The sequence below is a fragment of the Orbicella faveolata genome, unplaced genomic scaffold (assembly GCF_042242905.1).
Source record: "Orbicella faveolata isolate gen_17 unplaced genomic scaffold, um_ofav_v1 contig_25, whole genome shotgun sequence".
In the NCBI taxonomy this organism is placed as follows: Eukaryota; Metazoa; Cnidaria; class Anthozoa; order Scleractinia; family Merulinidae; genus Orbicella; species Orbicella faveolata.
This window is the reverse complement of record NW_028301553.1, coordinates 20,223,811-20,244,021: the sequence shown is the minus strand read 5'-3', so window position 1 is coordinate 20,244,021 and position 20,211 is coordinate 20,223,811. Positions and strand designations below refer to the sequence as shown.

Below are 20,211 nucleotides of genomic sequence, written 5' to 3'. Positions count from 1 at the left end.
GAATATCTTGCGGCTGCCATCTCGGCGTATATACTTCTTCAATAGGAAAATAATTCTGGCGCACTTTTGTATATAATCAGTGCAGTCATTTTCGGTGTCACATCCGCGCTTTGTTTTCTTTTATGTTGTGTAACACGCAACATAACACACACACATAGAAAGTACTGGTTCTGGACGCAGCTTATTCAAAATAACTGTTTTCAGCTGCTGAAACGACTCCCGCCGTTAAATCCGAAGCGTTAAAGCGAGGATTTAACGGCGGGAGTCGTTTCAGCAGCTGAAAACAGTTATTTTGTATAAGCTGCGCCAGAACCAGTACTTTCTATGTGTGTACTTGCATAGGCTTCTGATGATAATTTTATTATTCAATTCCAAAGTGAATTGTTCTTTTTCTCGACTGAGATTGTGGACTACTGGAGCTTTTATTGGGTACCATTAATTAATTTTGCTATGAATAAACTATAACAAGAATTATAAGTAAGCTATGAGTAAGTTATATTTTGTACGTGTATTTTGTCTGCATTACACAATCAAACGCACTCAAAGATTATGAGGCATAGGTACATTTGTCAGAAAAAGCCAGCATATTCAAGATATGTTTTGATTGACACATCAGTTAAAGATAATTTACAGCAAAATGGATAAACAATACATCAATATCCTACGTGCACCAAAGCTTGACATGGGGTTATGAGGCAATCATTTAAACAACAGATTGAAATAATTTATAAATTAGAGAACACTTTTTGTACGACACTAGGGAACAAATTAACCTTATTGGACGTTGCGAATGGCAAGGCTGTCGGTAGAATGTCACAAAAATTTCTCAACTCTTTCTTTCTACAAAAATACTAATCCTGCAACTTTGCTTAAGACCCAGTTCTCCCTTTCATGTTGGCAAAATATTAATTTATGCCACGCCCGATGCAGGTTATTACAAAACTGATTTAAGAGCAACATAAACCAAGCACAATAAATATCATTTGTAAGCCAAAAAAGCAATTATTTAACTAAACCATGACATGATGAGTAAATTATCTCTAAGAAAAACTGATTAACTGAAGAGACACTTTAAATAATTAGCTAATACATGTATCATAGCTGTTTCGTAATAATGTAATACAGTGTATCTGTCACAATGTTGCAGCCATGATATTACTACACACAATATGGGTTGTAGAACTCAACTTCCAAGTCAGTTTGTTCAATGAACTTAGTGCAGAAATTATTATGGCATCAAGTTGTCTGTAAATATAGAGAAACCAAACAAAGCATTACAATCTTAAGTAATAAATTATTGAACTATTTTACAGGTATGTACAATGTATGTTCCATTAATATTGGGGATCTCTCAGAAGCTGCATCTATGATGATTTAATTTGCTCCCAGTGCATTTTTTTATGGAGCTTTTCACACATTAATATCTCTGTCATAATAGTGGTCTCTGTGTTCTACAACAATTAGTACACAAGAAAATACACTCAGTAAGATATTGTTTACAATAAAAATCAATCCCTATATGTGCAATCTTAAGGACCTTGAATTTATATTTCTTTAGAAATATCTCACCTGGCCATGGTTGCTTTGAAAATCTTTGATGTTTTAGTCCAGGCTGCCCATTTGTACACTGTTCATATATTGACTGACAGGAACAGGGATGTAATCATACTGTATATAGCTGCTACTTGAACACCACTGAACATACAGAGACATATCAATTATAATTTGTAACCAACAGATGACATTCCTTTCATTGACATACAGTGTACTTCATTGTTAGTTGTTTACGGAGTGTCTACAGTAGTGAATCAAATGCTAGAGGGATGGCACCAAAACTTTCACAGTGGCGGGTTCTGCCCTGAGATGCAAAGCAAGTATATATAACTGTTATCAACTTAGCGACTCACTTTCAAGAGCACATGCAGTACAACAATGTGCACAGTCCCAATCAAAGGGGCATCCAGGCTGAAAATCAGACTTTGTCAGAATAAATACTGATGTTCTTGTTGACTTAATCTGAATGTGCAGTTCCAGAAGATATTCACACCCAACACCCATTCATGGCCAGTCATTAGAAATTCCAAAGTAACAGGAGGAGGGAGCCCTTAAAGGAAAAAACCTCTATGTGGGGCATGAATCTTTTCTTGAAGAAAACAATGTCTGAGAAATCATTAATTACAAAATAATGTTTAAGAAATATCTTACCTGGTAATTCCAACTTTCAGAAAATTTTGTAATCTAGCCTCTCTGGCCAGTTCATATATTTGACAAGTGGACACTGGGCATGTTTGTAAATTTGTGGGCTTCAACATCACATTACTATGTAGTAGCATTGGCCAACTAAAAACAGCATAATTTGGTTAGTTAATATACACTGTACATCATTAGGTTGAATCATAACAAGAGAAAAACCGTGCACGAGACATTTAAATGTACATGTAACAGCCCTCCACCTCAGAACCATCACAGATATGATATGATATTTTTAAACTCTCTGAAATTTCAGATTATTCGAGATTAACATGCAGGTACATCATTAAGGGCAACCCTAAAACACTGAAACCGTAATCCGGAACCGGAAACCAGAATCCGGAATCCAGATATTATGAATGATGATAGAAATAATTCACTTCAGCAATGTCTAATAAATAAATAAATATTAGGGAAACTTATTTTGGTGTTATTTATTTTCTTGGCTTTACTTCAGCCACAAGGTGTAATTGCTAAAAAATTATTCTCTAGTTCTGAACAACCCTTAGCTATACATCTGGCCCGATTGTTCAAAACCTGGATAAAGCTATCCATTGGGTAAACCACTATCCAGTCAGGGTTACTGATTTTTCGGGTTGATAGAGTTACTCATAGTCCTCGAGCAGGCTCTGGTATCTCTCTCTAGTGTCTAAGCAGGCTAAATAAGAGTCTAGTGTTTTTCTGCATTGGCATGTGAGCGAGTGCCTTCATGCGGCTTTGCCGCTCATGCCCCGGGCCCAAACACGAGAGCCTGCTCATAGGCTAAGTTACCCATCTATTGTTCAACCTGGCCCTGGTGAGAGCACGGTTCTTGTCTAGATCAAATTGCTCTGAGAAGACTGGTGAGTAGCACAGTAACAACAAGCTCTTGCGGTGAGTTTCTGGCAGTCTTTTAGCATCTTTCATCAACATGTGGTCCAATGTGTTAGCAAGCGAGAAGCAGACGGAAGTAAGTGTGCAACATGTCTATAAATTATTTTAATACATGTATGATGGCCGCCAAGAATATGAAATGCTAACTTGTCACAGTATCAGTGTGGAAATAGCGTTGATCTGGAATTAGTCTTGTATCTGTTGAAAAAATCAAATTTTATATCTAGATGAGCCAGGTTACCCTTTGGACTTCGAAAGTGGGGGCGTAACCGTCAATGTACAGGGGTCTGCCACTGACGGACATCCTGTTCTCTATGACATTTTCTACCTTGTTGCAAGTTCTGGCAAGCTCTTGTTTACCTCGGCAAATATTTAATTTTTCTTCAAATCTCTTAACTCTGCGATGAAACAGCCAAAGAATTCGCTTCGTTTGGCGAAACCCACAAGAATACTCGCAAAATTGCAAATAAATTAATGACCATCGCTTCTGGCGAAATAAACTTGCAAAGTAAACACGATCTTATTTGTCACGTAGCGAAAATGAAAGCTGTAATGTCAGCGCATTCCATGGCTGACGTAATACCCTTTTTTAGTGTTTTTAGCGTATTTATTATTTCCCTTCGAATCCAACGTTTCGTTGAAACCAAAAGAAAACATATTTTACACACAAATAAAGAAAACAATATCCGTAACATTGTCCTTGTATTAATGTTTCCACAGCTTTTGACGAATAAACATCACAGCTTGCATGATTCAAAATTTGGCCGAGAGGAAGTTTGGGTCTGGTCACTGACAAAAAAAAATAAACCACGGGTAGAACATGAACCGCGCTCGGCCCATGGCCGCGTGGTTAATTACCAGCAAGCTTATTTTAGACGTTCTCAGGGTGCTTGGAATAAAATTACAACGCACTTTACTAAGATTCTCATAATCATAGCCCTCACTAGAAATAACGGTTGCACGAATTTCAACGGATGGGGAATTTTTCTTTAAAAAAAGGTTAAGTTTGAGGTCCTTTTCACTTGGCCGCTTGTTTTTTACAGGCAAAAACCTAAGCAAAACCATTTTCGAGTATTTGAAGAACTTGTTTTCTTTGATTTGTGGATTCCGGTTTCCAGTTTCTGGATTCCGGTTTTTGGTTCCGAATTCCGGATTCCGGTGTCCTGGTTTTAGGGTTGCTCCATCTTTAACAGTGTGTTCGCTTTACATTCAGTTTACACATGGCTGTTATCCAGCGTAGGCAGACTTATAAGTTGCCTTCAAAAATAAATTGCAACAACTATTGCATCTTTCATTACCTTTTCTTGTGATGAAATGACACAAAATCCAAGTACAAGAGTCAAAAGCATAAACCAAACTTACCTGGTAATGCTTACAGTTCCTCTTACTGTCTGCATATGCCGTCCATAAACTGGTACTGCCTGGACAATGTACTCATTAGTTTTCTGATCACACCTTTTAAAACGTCACTGTTATATAATTTGTCCTGAAAAAGCAATACATGAAATGTTATGCCTCACCAAATACCTTCACATGATGTACCATGTACACCATATCAACATTCACAATTCTTTTACTTTCCCTGTAACTTTTTTGTGTCATTTTCCCTCACTTGAAGACAGGAATTCCACATTAGATGATAATTTGCCTCTGGAATCTCTATAAATTCACAGGGAGTGATAACAATTAAATCCTGACTAATTTTAGCAAAGGAGGCGTTCAAATGTCAGATTTTAATGTCAAGTCTCTAACTTTACATTACTCTTCGTATATATAAAACCTCTCAATTATTGCACCTGTAGACAGAAGGTGTGCTGGGGGAAGAGATGTTCTAAACTTTCTGAACTTTTCTCCCTTACCTGTAATATGATGACTATTATGAACTACGATTCGCAACCAACACCAACATCAGGTTATGTATACACATGTATATTTTGTTGTCTTCTGTAATCATAAAAAAATAAAAATTTAAAACCCTCCATAAAGTTCATATTCAATAACACTGCTACATGTAGCACTGTTACTGGGAATTAATTTAAGTAAAACTGTTGAAACAGCTCTGTCAAAATTGTTTCTAGCAGTTAAGGCAGGATAACAGAATATAGACGTAGTACACAGCAAAGGCCAGAGATACACACATGTTGGTTATTAGTTAGGACTTGGTGAGCTTCTGTGCTAGGTATGGTGGAAAATAATGGACTATCAAACATGAAGGTTCCTGAGACATTTTGACAGCGCTGAGAGGAATTAATATATAAATTTACACAAGAAGGAGAAGTTCTTGCCCTGTCCAGTTCTCTGTCATAAACATATCAGTTACATACATTTATTACATATGGTTTGTGTTTAAAGCCGATATCATGCACAATATGATTGGCTAATTCAAGTGCATTATTTACATTTACATGGTATACGTCGGTAAAATCATAAAACATCACGTGCGACTAAAATAAAAAAATAAGAAATAAAAAGAAACGCCTAATTCATAATAATTTAAAAATACGTAACACTACAACGAGTCTAATTCTTTACTTGAAAATTATTCTCCCGTAATGCCCATGGGCTAATTACGGGCATGCTAAAAGGTCCTAACACAAAGTAAAAGGAAATTAAGAAAACTATTACTTTTTTCCTGAAAATTGTAGCGACTGAAAACAATGATTGAACACTCTGAGAGTGCATTCTGTCACCCTGACGAGATAAAATTTAAGGAGAATAGGGAATTCACAAAGTTATATCACAAACGAATTGGTACCGGACAGGACAAAGGAAACAGCCAGGAAGAAACTGAAACTTTCTTAGACGAGCAAACACGTATGGCAAGAACTTCTAAGCCCTAAATTTTTTCTTAGTATGTAAATGTCATTTACACTGTTCAATTTACCGAGTAAAGCTCTTCGCTTTTTTTTTAATTAGTACTATGTCACTTTTGAGGAACATTTCCATATTAAGTGTAAATACTGAATTGGGGAATAACCTCTAATTAAGAAAATAGGGCTCATGTATCCCCAACCAAAGGCAGTGGCACTAATAAAATGAAATAGCAAATCAAAATCAAAGTAGAGCCTTATTTGCAGACAGGATTTATATGCATAATCGTCTACTCGACATTTGGACTATATAAGCATTTCACCAAACCGAACTAATTGGACAGACAACAAAATAAAACGAGGAAATCTACATTATAAACACAATATGCATATCACTACATCTGAGTATCAATAGGCTCGAGTACCAGCCGCTTTTCGGGAAAAGAGCCCGCGCTCCTCCCCCGAACTCACGGCTGGACTCGTGGATTTGGCATTGTTAATTTCAACCAATAAGAAATCTGCCTGCCTGAATCGAGCAGGCTGCATAAATTAGCTTTCTCGCAGTAGCAAAGAAGTTGTGCGATATGAAGTGCGATCGCATTAGTGGCATATTTAACCAAATACCGTCAACTGATGAAATCTTGCCTGATCTAAACCATAGTGGCATATACAACACGCAAAATAGTCAACAGACTTATACGTTAGCACCTATATTTGAATCATGTGGTGCCAGAATATGAGATAACGAACAAAGTAAACAAAGGGAGGGATAAACGCAAACATCGATTTCAAGAAACAAAAAACTCAGTCAAATTGATGTGTACCTTAGTCTTCTTGAAGAGAAGAAACACCAGTCTCTGGCGAAGACGCCAGACAAAATTAAATTTTTAAATGAGCCAAAGTAAACCGAACTAGCAAAACGTAAACCCGGTTTCAACACCATGCACACCAATATGTGTGACCTTTGACATGACAGTTGCTACAGCATAATTAAACAGCTCTGCAATACTCGGGAAAAAAAAACAAAAAAAAACTACTCTTCTATAGAACACAGCATGTAATGCCCTTCCGCAGCAATAATGTGAAACAAAATAGGTTGGAGGGCCAAAGTCAAAAGAAGTGGCGAAAACGCCACAAATTTTACGAGCCGTAGGCGTCATGTGGGCCTGCCTATGATTGTCATCAGATGACATTTCCGGCCACCTGAAGCGCCGCAAGAAAACGTTATGAAGTTACGTCACAGACATGCTTTGCCGCTCACGCGTCCAGCCGTCTCTTCTCGGGGAGGAACGTAGACCGGACTCGAGAAAGCGGCGGAAATCGAGCCTAAGTATCAACAGCAAATCCCTTCTCAACCAAATTAACCTGGGAATTCACCCAAGCATTTCGCAAAACCAAATAAATTGAACTAACAAACGAGGAAATCTCCATACTTTGTAATCACAACATGCAAATATTCGCATAGGAACGTCAAAAGTAAATTTAGCAAATCCTGTTCGCTTCGGCTTAAAATAGTTTACCTTTCTTGGTTTTTAACAACTAACAACTAACACAGAGAAAACTTCAAAACTCGCCCGGCCGTGTTTACAAATACGGTTTTGGTTAGGTTTGTTTTTAGACGTGAGGTTGTAAGCTTAAGTTGACGACGAAAATCGACAGAAAACTTAATACAACTCACAACAACCTCCACAAAGCGACTCACGTGTTATTGTTTAGAGATGAGCGAAATTAAAACGATGTAATTTAAAAAATGTCTCACAGCATGGCTTCAAATAAGGAAGACTTTAAAAAGGATTCCAATTGAAAATAAGCTTACATCGCCGAGGCAACTTTGTTAATTTTCATAGCAAACGCCACAACAAAAGTCACTTACCGCATGTCGGCAATTTAGTTCGGCCAGTGTAAATCTTCCTGGCAGGCAGAAACTTGCAGCAAAAGTTGTGAAGACTGAACTGAACTAATCTTTTCGATAGATCAACGAATCAACCACTTTTTTCCGCTGTGTTTACTGTTCTGTAATCTCTGTAAACACTCAGGAACGTTTGATTTCTCTTGCTCATCACCTGACCAAATCATGTGACTTGTCTTGCACGGCTGCACAGCATCACGTCCCGCGAATTTTTAAACATGCTTGGAAAGTTCTGCAGTCTTGAGTCAATTTGTCGGGTACTTTCGCCTCCTTTCTATAGCCCTCGTTAGCTTTCGTTCACGGCATTGTTCGGTATTATTTCACCTCCTTTCTCTAGCCCTTGACTCGCTATAATTCACGGCATTGTTCAGTACTGTTTCGCCTCCTTCCCCAGCGCTGGCCCGCTCTTTGTCGCGATCTTCTTCGCTAGCCCTTTGCCTGTTAATTCTTGCTTTCTGTTTTTTTGCTTCAGTGCAACCGGAAATGAGTTTTCTTTTCTTTAAAAATCCCGCCAAGAAAAATGGCATTCTTCCGCTACAAACCGAGGGTGCATTTCTCTGTCAACCTATTAGCTGGAGTATGGCCGCCATGTTGGGCAACTCCGTCGTCGTCGTCGTCGTCGTCGTCGTGCGTATGCGCCTACGAGCAATACCGCTAGCCATGAAAACCATGAGAAAATGCATTCATGGGTTTCCTTTTCTTTCCCATATGAGTATGGGGCTCCGCTTGGCGGCCCTTCGGGGCCGCCGAAGCTCCGCTATTAGAGTCACGTGTCTCTTTTGTTGAATACCTGTGACCGTCGGAACCAAGTTAAATTTTTAATATTCAGAAACTTTTCTCACTAATAACAATAAGGTTATTTTATACGTTGTCTCGGCTATCCATGCTCCGGAAGAGTTTCTCGTCAATTGTGATGCCGTTTTGGTTAAATATTTAGAAGTCTGAGAGAACTGTTTTAGAATAATTTAAATTAACTTCCGGCAAGAAAGTCATTTTTAAAGCTCATAGCGATATATGGTATTGATTAAATTTTAAGATTCCTCCTCGATTAACATCACTAGATAAACCTGAAGGTACAACACTGATCACTAGTGCAGCTGATAATACGGTCAAGCAAGGAGGCACTGTAACATTCACATGTCACATCACGGCAGCTAAGCCACAAGTGTCACGGTACAGGTTCTACTTGAATGATACAAATGTCGTCAAAGACAGTAATGAAAATCAATACACCATCAACAATGTACAGCGGTCTAAGCACTATGGCAAGTACAAATGTATACCTCATAATGATGTTGGAGATGGACCAGAGGCCACCGTGATACTTAACATAAATGGTGAGTAACATCCTTGTTTGGAATCTTTGTAATAATTCACATTGAGTGGTCTAAAGGATGCTTTATTTAATTACGCTTGCGCCGTCAACTACACAACAAAAGAAAGAAAGCTGATTTCCACAAGGGGCTTGTGGCTATATTACGTAAATTTAGACTATCTAAAATTATAATGTGATTGAACTAGCTTCAGGTCCATATTGGAGAAATATTGGGGAAAGATTGGTCGAGTTCTTTTTTTACAGGTTTTTGGTAGAAAACGAACGATATCATTATTCTCCATTACGGGTCGAACAAGACAGTTCAGTAAAGTATGGTTCTCTTTATCTGGTGATCGAACGTTCGCTCTTTACGAGAAAATCTCAAAACTCGGCCTTGTCGTATTAATATAGCTATGACCCGGTCAATACGGTGAGGTCTCAATTTGAGATTTTCCCGTTTCACTCTCGGTTAATAATTAGTTATTACTAGTACTAACACCAAGAAATTAACAATTTAAACTAATTGTCCATCCTCATGTTGGTATACCGACCTTTTTTCTATTGGATTAAAAACGTATTCTTTTGTAAGACTCTAGTTGATAACAAAGCCATGAACCAAAAGCTAATTTGGTTTCATTTTGCTTTTCTGTTTAGTTCCTATCCAGTTTCAAACTGTATTGCCACAAAACCTAACAGTAAATGAAACAAATCCTATTGTTGTGAGCTGCGATGCCTCAGGTTTTCCCGAACCCTCTTTCACATGGACAAAAGATAAACAAGTTGTGTCTACGTCGAAGCAACTGAAAATTCAAAAAAGTGACAGAAGTGATACTGGATTGTATGTGTGTACTGCAAGCAATGGAGTGGGACAAGACAAGACAGAGCAGGCTTACGTGACCGTGCAATGTAAGTTTCTATTCCATCGTGTCATAAAGTTATATCAGCTGCTGCAGCACCTTAGCTATTAAATGTCGTAGCTAAGGAATTAATTCTTTTTGTAGCGATTAAGAAAAAGAAAACATGTACCGTGTTTCTATCGAGTTTTAGTATAAATCTACTAGCGTTCTATCACGAATGCCGTCCTCTGATTGGCTACGCTACTCACGTTCTATTCTGTGATAGATAGTAAGTAGCGTAGCAGCGTGCGCTGTGGGCCGCTTCTTTGTGTTTTCGAAGTGTCTGTGAAGAGGATTTAGATGAAAGTTTTGAACGACTAGTAAATTTGTACTAAAACAATTAGATTATTCGCTCTCGATTTCTATGCGTGATAGTTGACGAGGGCGCAGCCCTCGTCAACTATCACGCGATAGAAATCTCGAGCTCATGATCTAATTGTGTAATAGGAACACGAGTGGAAGTTTGGGAGAACGAGAAATGCTGTGGGAACACGAGCCGCAGGGGAGTGTTTCCACAGCTTTTTCGAGTTAACTATCACGTCATAGAAATCAAGAGCAAATAATCTAATTGTTTTAGTAGAATTCTTACTAAAATTTACTTCAAATAACGGTTCTTGACGTATTATTAAACTTTGCGCCTGAAAAAAGTCGCTCGGATTGAATTGTCATTTACAATTCAAGTTGTGTGCGCACGCGCATCAGTTTTTTTTTTTTTAATAGTTTCAACTTTTTTAAATGTCAAGAAACCGAAAATGTCCTTCATTTTGACTTCTCAGAAGTTTAATTATCCATTTGCGTCAAAACTGTTCTCTAAAACTTTGGAAAAACGAAAAAAAATGTCGCCATTTCCTAGACGACCTCCAGCCAATCAGATTACAGCATTTGCATTAGTATACTAGTAGAATTCTACTAATTAACTATATTGCACAGTGCTATAATGTACCACCAAGCATAAAGATGTTTACAAGACTTAGCGTACACTGATTGCTGTAACAATTTACTTAGTTATGAAATGATGAAATAAATACAATCAAAACTTTAAATGGGTTTCATCGGTTAATATTTCAATAAAGCTAAGTAATTATTACTCATTGATTTAAAATTACAGTTTTCCTCGGTAACGCAATCTATGTTTGTTAACATTTACTTTCGTTTATTGGGTAATGTGGTTACAGTAATGGTTCAAAATATTGCTTTAGACACTAATGCTTTATAATTTCAAATTACAGTAGTAATGCAATATAATAACTAACGTCAAACGTTTGAAGTATGTTGAAGAATTTTAAAGTATTAAAAATAGCAATCCCGGCCATCAATTCGCGAGCAGCCTTCTACCTTCCTTTTCAAAAGGGCTTGACTAAGTCGAATATCGACATATGAAATATTGTATATTTATTCACAAAGATATTGCTGTGTTTGTTACCAACACTCCAATGTTTGAAATTAAAGGAATAGAACAATGTAATTCTCAAATAATCAGTTCTGCTGAAACCTTTTGTTGATTATTTAGATTCGCGCAAGTTTATTACCGTGCTATGAATTCTGATTGACAGAGCTTTCTTTTTAGTGAGAAAGAAGACCGGGGTGAACGACAGTCATTCTAAAGTTTTATTACACTTGAGAACTCTACCTGCTCTATGACATATATTTTAATCTCCTATCTTGCGAAGTTCAAACATATGTATCGCACAGTGAATCACTCTCTTTCTCCGGGCTACACATGAAATTGTTTAGGCATTTCTTCTGGCTCTTTAAACACATCTTGTTAAGCTGCAATGACTTGAGCGAGCATCCCCATTTATCCACGTTATCCAAGTCGCCATTCCACGTTACAGATTATGGTACAGTTATCCTTTGATCTCAGGAACAGAGCCTTATTGCATGTTAACCTAGTGGTTGTATGAACTTGCTCACAGACAGTTTCCGATAGCTCAGTGGTTAGAGTTGGTATCTGGAAGGCGAGGGTGGACTGACATTGAAGAGTTAGATGTACAGTCCACTATACATATTGTGAAACATGTTTGCTGTTACCAACCATCGCTATCCAGTCTTGCTAATATTGGATGTTATTGTAAATTTTTAGATCCGCCTACAATAAAAGAGGTCAATTCGTCAGCTGATAAGTCTTGGATTGGTCAGACAGTGTCGTTGAAGTGTGTGTCAGATGGCGTTCCTACACCAACACTCACCTGGTACAAACCTGATGGAAGTCAAATAAGAAGCGTCACAGCTACACAGAACACAGTGAATGTGAAGATGAGCGTAGATCAAGATTTTGGTGGTTACAAGTGCGATGCTGACAATGGACTCGCTCAAACTAATTTCAAAATAGTGAAAATAGAACAAATAAGTAGGTCCTTTTTGTAATTTCAAAGTGACGTATTTTATGCCGACTCTAAGTTTCTTTTTACTGCGTCTTTCAGTAACACACGAACTCTGAAGTTCCAAACTTAACTAACGATTGCGTTTTTGACTGCCACCAGTCATAATTCCGGCAAGATCCAAGGAACCTAGAAAAGAAAAAACAAAATGGATCGAAATCTGCCAATCACAATCCAAAGACGTGACCTTCCAAACATTTCTGTTTCCTGAAATAATTAATGACTGCGAAACACGTAACCGTTAGTTGAGAAGAGTGCACGTATCACTGAAATGCGCAGTATAGAAAGGCAGTTTTCAAGTGAACTGTATCTTATTTTTTGTTTTCTGTGATAAGGTTAACAATAAATGTATGTTATTTGCCGGTCGGAAGGTCCGTATTGGGAAAAACTGTGCCCGGGGTCTTGAGTTCCGCCCGAGTTGTTCCCAATACGGAGCGACCAAGACCGCCAAGCAATGTTCAAATATGGTGTACGCGTGCGTTTGACATTTCGGGCACAAAAGCGATACTGTTTGCTTTGAATCCATAATTTTTTGACTCTGTGTTGAATGTTTACATTTTACGTTATTTTACGGTGAAACAAAAAGCTTGAAAAGTTGCCAAAGTTTAAAATATCGGAGCGGTCCTTAATCGGGGTCCGATTGGGAAAACCCGGACAGTAGCAGTGCGCGCTTTAGTCAATCAGATTAAAGGATTTAGGGTTCCAGACCTCTGAGAAGCTGGAGAGGAAAATAAAATTCAATAGAGTAGTAGTGATTTTTCGTGACGTTTGAAAATAAAGTTCACGGAAATATTGTAAGTTCGTTGTCAAGTATACAGACTAGTTCTAGTCGTAATGTTTTGTAAGTTGATGTTGCTGTAGAAAGGGATTCGTAGACAGAATAACCTCTAGGAATGAAACTCTTTACTACGAAATATTAAACTACGTGCTTTAATGGCATTTGGGTTATCCGTATTGTGTTTCTCTTTCTCAGAGAAGCCAGGCTCCCCAACCATTAAATCATCGTTAGACATTCAAGCCACTTCACTGACAGTAAAATGGACTGCACCAACTGATGATGGAGGGAGTCCTATCACAGCATACCGAGTGGTTATACTAAAGGGTAGCACTGAGATAAAAAATGAAAATGTAACTGACCCTGCTATAATACGCCTGTCTATCGGAGGTTTGGCGAGAGATACCAAGTACACTGTGAAGGTATTTGCGAGGAATGCTGTGTTTGAGGGACCTGCCGTAGAAAAGGGAGTGAGGACCAAGTATGAAGGTAACAAACTGTGATACTGTCACGCTATCACGATTTTTGTATTTGGATTATCACTTGTTGATGAATTATCTTCAAATGATGTAAGTCACTTCAGATACGTACATAATATACACCTGAAAGAAACAAGACAGTATAAAATTTAAACCAGTAGTAAGGACGGCTCGATTTGTATAAGAGACGGATCATCCGTCAGGGACGAACTTGGGCGAAGAACGGTAGTTTTTCTGATAATTCGCCTGTGCATAAATACGGATAAACAAACGGATCATCGACCGCACGACCAAGTTTTAGTTTTATTTCGTCTTAGCGGATGGCTCGTCTGTTTGTGCGTATTTATACACAGACGAATTATCAGACTAACAAAAATTCTTTTCCGAAGCTTGTTCCAGGCGGATGATCCATCTCTAGTATAAATAGAGCTCGTTTAGTCTTTTCAGAGACAGAGAAATCGGGAGTGGATTTCCTTGATAATACAACATAAACCGCTCCCGACTATAAAAATGGTGATTAATAATGGGAATTTGTCATAACAATACACTATAGCTAGTTTTCTCGAGCGAAAATTCCACAGTTTGCTTCATTTTTGTGACTGTCAACAAAATATACCCATGTATAGTAACACCAAGTAGTCAGTTTGAGTTAATGACCTGAAAGGGTTATGCCCAGGGAAATTTGAATTTTTAAGTCGATAATGATAACTGATAGTGGTATTTTGGTAAACCAAGGAGTCCCAGCAGCTGCTACGATTGATGATCTGCCAAATCAAGTAACAGATGATACAATTACCCTGAAGTGGAGTGAACCGGTCAATAATGGAAGAGACATCACACGGTACACTGTCTATCAACGAATAGTGACTGATGGTAAACCAGGAGAGTGGATCAAATTAGAGACAACTGCGTATTCTGTTACAGAATTGACAGTTAAATTGGAAGGCGGCAAGGTGTATGAATTTGTGGTTACTGCAACAAACGAATTTGGTGAAAGTTTGAAAGAAGAAGGAAAGGTCGAGAGAGTCAAGGCATCAGCTAGTACGTTCTCTGTTTTGTAATTTTGCTTACGATTGTGGTCACGTTTTTATAAAACTAGTATGATGACTACCAATTCATCTCACACTTTTATAATGCAATTTAATTCAAAACGGAGTTAAGAACAAAGAGCCGCCAGCATTACCTTTGCAGTGAGCATCGTTTAGATATACAAATGAGCTAGGACTGCACTTGTTCTCAGGACAAAGTGCGTTTTAGCGATTTTTCTTAGAGTGTGCGTTTTCTTGAATGGGGGTGCTTTTGTCATAGGCGCTGTTCCCCACCCCTCCCTATTTTAATCAGTGTCGCAGTTGCCTGTTTTATGTCCTTCTGGATGGTGCTGCGGGGAGGGGATGCGATGGTTGTGGAGCGCGGAAGGGCTCATAGCTTGGTTTCCAGGTTTTGTGAGGTGGATTTTCAATCAAATTTTGGCAATTTTACAACTCCTTCCAAAAAGTCATGTGCTTGACGCCCGCCGATTAAGCTTTGATAGGTAAAGATGTTGGCTCACAAGAATATTGTCCGTGTTATTATTTTGGATGCCTAGTTTTGATATCATGAAATTTTTGCATTCCTGCAAAGTGGAACCCTTAGTGTAGTAATATCAAGAACAAATACTAAGGTTAAGGCTTTTGATTTTGCACAAACTTACTCAAAAGATACTTTATTACATGGTTGTCTCGCATGGCCAAGGAACTACCAAATTTGCGAATATGATTGTCTAAAATCGATATTGACCGAGGTTTAGATTTTCCCATCTAGAATCTAGACTGCTCTACCCTTAAAATTCGCCCCGAGAAAGTTGCAAACCGAAAACAAAAATACAAAATTAGTTGGCTTGTTTCCGCTAAAAATACTAATTGGAAAAGAGCAAACTTTGGTGAATCAAAGTTCAAATCAGGCAGTCAAAACACCGGTTGAGGTTTTGCAAGCCCAGAAGTAAAAAGTATTCAGTAAAAGACTAATAGCGATTTAAACACCTGTAAGAAATTCTGTTAGTCAATGAAAGCTACAAAAATTGAAAACATATCTCTCAGTGAGTTCAACCTGTTTTAGACCAAAAATTTTCATGTCAGTTCGCAAGCAAAGTGGCAGCGACTACGAACCAATGACATTGAGCTTTTTTGTTTGCCGTTTAATAGCTGCGGTCAGTCTGTACTCACGGCCGAGGTTAAGATTCTACCATACAGGCCTCCCGCTCGGTTGATAAGTACTAATTATTATATGGCTGTGTCTCACAAGCACTGGTAACTACCGAGTTCACGAATTTGATAGGCTGAAATCGATATTGACCGCGGTCTAGATTTTCCCATCTAGACCAGCATCTAGACCGGTTTCATTTTGCGTTGAAAAAGTAGCAAACTAAAATACAAAAATGTTCACCATTTTCTTTTATTTTCTTCTCAATCATTTAAGGAATTGCCAAAAAGCCTGATGACAAAAAAGAGTAAAGAGGACGAGCAAATTTCGGCAGGTTTAAGTTAAGCTCATCGCCGATCGCAAGCAAGACGTCAGCATACCAGTTACATTAAATTAAAGTTTTCTTCTTTGCTATATAATAAACATCTTATTAAAGGAGAAGGTCACTCCAAAAACCGTGTATTTTTGTCCATCACCAATAAAAAGTTCACAATGAGCTGCGTTACTCACCGTTGTTTTAGCTTCTGAAGTGGATGCGATCCCAATGAAAAAGAAGTGAAAAGTTCCACACTGGGAGCCGCCATTTTGAAAGGATCTTGAAGGCCAGGCCGCATATCCGTGACGTCATTCCGTCCGAATTGGCGCGAAGCTCAAAGGCTAAAGCTCTTCTTTTCTGTTCTAAATTTGTTTATTCAGTTGTGAGCTAAAATGTTCGGCTCCGGGCTGTTAAACCCGAAACGAAAAGGATGGGGAAAGAGGAGTGACTTTCCTTAATTTGCCTGCAAAGAGCAAAAAATTGCCAAAGAAGTGGTTCGAACAGCTTCATCGGGATAAGAGATTCATGCAAAAAAAAAAAAACTCGAAAATTTGTATGTGTGCAACGAGCATTTCACAGACGACTGTTTCAAAACTTAGTACCGATTTGAGCTTGTGGCTGGAAACACAAGGAGGAGGTCATGGAAGAAAAATGCTTTCCCACAATTTTTCAACGGAAGGCCATTGTAAAGGCACGCATTGCAAGCGAACGGCGCATCGCAAGGAACGAAAATAGGTAGCTATCAGTCATCCTTTTCATTTTTAAAAGTACTTTTGCCCGGCAGAACTGTCGTTGACTTGATTTGGTAAATATTATTTCTGCGCAAGAAATTGAAGCTCCTCGCTGGACTACAGGGTTCGAATTTCGAGAAAAAACCCTGGGGCCAGCTGGCCCCTAAGTTTTAAGGTTTGGTCGCCAGCACAGGTTTTTTAGTGGCCAAAAATTTTTGACCCTTCAGGCTTAATGTATTTTCATGAAAAGGACGCTAAAACGGAGTGAATCACGGGTTTTTCATGTATAATCAGTCTGCCGCTTTTTTTCTATAACAACTGGGAAAATGGCTAAATGAAATTCTTTTCTTCATTTACCAATCTTACCAGTATTTATAAAAAGGCTTCCATGTTGCAAGCTTTAATTCATTATGTTTCGTAGATTGGCGCTAGGCTTTTCGTGTTTTCGTGTTCATTGATGCATAGCGACTGCACGCGTTTTTTGGAAGTGATTTATTAATTTCTTAGGTACCGTGGTAACTTCAAATGCCCTGCTGATTTCTTTAAAATTACAAGTCAGACTAACCCGCTACGGTTTTCTTTTATCGAAAAAGTATTTTTTCGAGTTATAAATCTCTTGTGTGAGCCGAAAAATCAGAGCGTATTTAATAATCGGCCTTGACAGCCAGGATGAGTTAAAATACTTACAAATTTTTAAATGCTGTCTAATTTGATTTTAAGTACATCGGAAGAAGTAGTTAATTGTACATCAGTCCTATCTATATATCGACAATTACCGATAACAAGTCCTGCTATAGCGAAATCCGATATCCGCGTGTAAATAAAATTTTGTCTGAAATCTGTTACAATTTGTTTTTAATTTTATCAACACGATTCATCATTAATTAAGGGCAGGTTTTTTTTCATTCACGTTATATTTGGGAATTACAGTTGCTAATGAAAGCAGTGCTACTGTAAAAAATGAAGCTTTAATTTTACTCTAATGATAAGGAATGTGGTCAATTTCACATTTCACGTCAAACACGTCTATGGGCCTGTTCGCACTACGCGAAAATTTGTTTGATTTGCCAAAAAATATGTCAACACACAGCCATTTCTAGTGCGAACGATTTTTTGAACCCACCAGAATTTTTGCAAGCGCAACGAAACTTCAAAGATTCCGTCGACTAGCTTTGGAGGCTGTAAAAATTTTGTCAGGCGAGAAAATCCTTTGTTCCTTGACGTCCATCCGTCATTGGGTCATCAAATTTCGCAACATATGGATTACGAAGCGAACGTGACCGTATGACTTCCCGCCATTTTAATTGAGCTAGATGGATCCGCACAGAAGCAAGATCAATGTGAACTCAATGTGAACTTTTCATTGGTGTTGGAAAAAAATACACGGTTTTTGGAGTGACCTTCTCCTTTAACCGAGCTAAGTCGGTCTGTATGGGAGAATCTTGACCTCGGTCGTGTGTACAGACCTCACTGCGTTCGGTCTGTACTCACGACCTCGGTCAAGATTCCCCCATACAGTCCTCCAGCTCGGTTAATAAGAGCTAAATCTAGCCCGCTTCCTGTAAAAGTAGAAAGAAGGTATCAATATGAAGCAACCCCCATCGATTTGCATTTTAAAAGTTATTCTTGTATTACATTATCACTAAAATGAGTTTTATCTGATTTAACATTCCACTACATTTTTCCACGGTTCGATCAAATTTTGGACTGGACGAAGTCAGCACCTTAAAAAATTCAAGGTAAATTTACCTTCATCGAACACAATTTATCATTCGCTGAAAAAGTTCCCTTCTCGTTTAAATTTGAAGATGCGAAATTGAACATGGCTTGAAATTGAGATTTTAAAATAATTATATAACTTGTGTGATAATAATGGAATACGCGCATTCACCGTTCGAATAAGTTCACTTTCTTTCCCGCTTCAACTTGAGAGTTGTGGCTCAGTTCTGCAGCAGTCCGCAGCTCTTCCATTCAGAAAGAAGAGAAGATTGTTTTTAAGTGTTCACGTTCATAATCATCAGATCGCTGTGGAAATTGACAGGGTCACGACGTCCAAAAAACATTTTTCAACAATTTTTTTTTCCGAAGGAAAGAGCTGCGCACTACATAAGCCACAACGCTCAATTTGAAGCAAGGTAAGCTATCACAGAAAGTGAATGCTCTAGTGTCCGCTTTATTAAGGGTGTCCGCTTAGAACAGATTCCCTTAAAACACGTTTTTTTATGTGTCGAATTCCATTCTACTGAATGTGGAAAATGTGTGGATTACTCTCGTAAAGTATGCGGAAGTCCACCGATGTTTTTGTGTTTCTTATATTCAATAACAAATAATATCCCCAAGCTGAGGTTGACGTGATCGATTACGAAAACGAACTTCTTTTTAAACAAATTTAAGACGTGATAGGTCAAGGATGCGATGGAAGTGATCTTTCATACAACCGAAATGAAAATGTTAAAAGTGAAAATAAAAACAACGATTAGTTGAAAGGCGATTCTTGATTAGCGATGGCTTCTGTCTCTGGGGCTTCATTATTTGAACTAAGTCATCTACTTTATCAGGGATGTTGGATGGTATAATGTAAGTACAAGTGTTCTTTTAACAAAGGTTTTAATCAATAGAAATGACCACTTCAGTTAATTGTTTGGACTCCGCCTCGGCTTAATAGAAGTAAAATTTATTGACAGTACAGTCCTTTGTGACCTGCCAGAGTTATTACTTTACGACACTCAGTTGAAAATCGCTCTAATCAGGACAATTTGAACTGATTTATAATCTTGTCGTGTCCATACGTGAGAATCGCACCGATTTTAGTGTTCCCGTAACTCTAAGCAGCCAAGTCTATTCTATAGCTTTAACATTCATCAGTTTGATTTCTTTCCTGTTGCGTGTTTTAGATTCAGAAGGTGGTGATGGTACCCAGACTGGTGGTGGTGATGAAGGTAACGGGATGGGCGCTGCTATATATGCTGGAGCAGCTGCAGCAGGTGTTCTACTCATCATTGGTATCATCGTGATAATTGTTCTTTGGAGACGAAGAAAGCCTTCAAGTGATGGTATGATGAAATGTTTCCTCATTACTTAGCAGTGCATTAACATTCCAATTGATGTAACTCAGTCCGCAGCCCAGTAGTGAGCTGGTAGAGTTGACATCGCAGGCTTATAGATTTCCCGTTGACATATAGACTTTGCCCCCACACTTCTTAGATTTGAGTTGTCAACTTTCCAAATGAAACCCTTTCGCAAGATGTCAAAGTGCAAGTTAAGTGTATTTGAACAGGAAGCTGGAATCAACTGCAGT

The 20,211-nt window shown here is 38.3% G+C and overlaps 1 protein-coding gene and 1 long non-coding RNA gene across 2 annotated transcripts in view; one reads left to right on the top strand and one right to left on the bottom strand.

Annotated features, from left to right (window-relative positions):
* Positions 1–20,211, top strand: part of LOC149109323 (neural cell adhesion molecule 2-like) — a 78,886-nt gene that overhangs the window by 51,277 nt on the left and 7,398 nt on the right. The window contains exons 5-10 of the mRNA XM_089293388.1: positions 8,904–9,179; positions 9,812–10,063; positions 12,137–12,403; positions 13,408–13,698; positions 14,424–14,729; positions 19,808–19,966. Coding sequence (XP_089149514.1) covers positions 8,904–9,179; positions 9,812–10,063; positions 12,137–12,403; positions 13,408–13,698; positions 14,424–14,729; positions 19,808–19,966 — 1,551 coding nt within the window. The remainder of the gene's footprint in view (positions 1–8,903; positions 9,180–9,811; positions 10,064–12,136; positions 12,404–13,407; positions 13,699–14,423; positions 14,730–19,807; positions 19,967–20,211) is intronic.
* LOC149109305 (uncharacterized) overlaps positions 1,153–20,211 on the bottom strand; it is a 117,467-nt gene continuing 98,408 nt past the window's right edge. Inside the window, exons 2-4 of the long non-coding RNA XR_016208311.1 lie at positions 4,486–4,609; positions 1,570–1,695; positions 1,153–1,245 (exon numbers count right to left, since the gene is read on the bottom strand). This is a non-coding gene — a long non-coding RNA (uncharacterized LOC149109305). The remainder of the gene's footprint in view (positions 1,246–1,569; positions 1,696–4,485; positions 4,610–20,211) is intronic.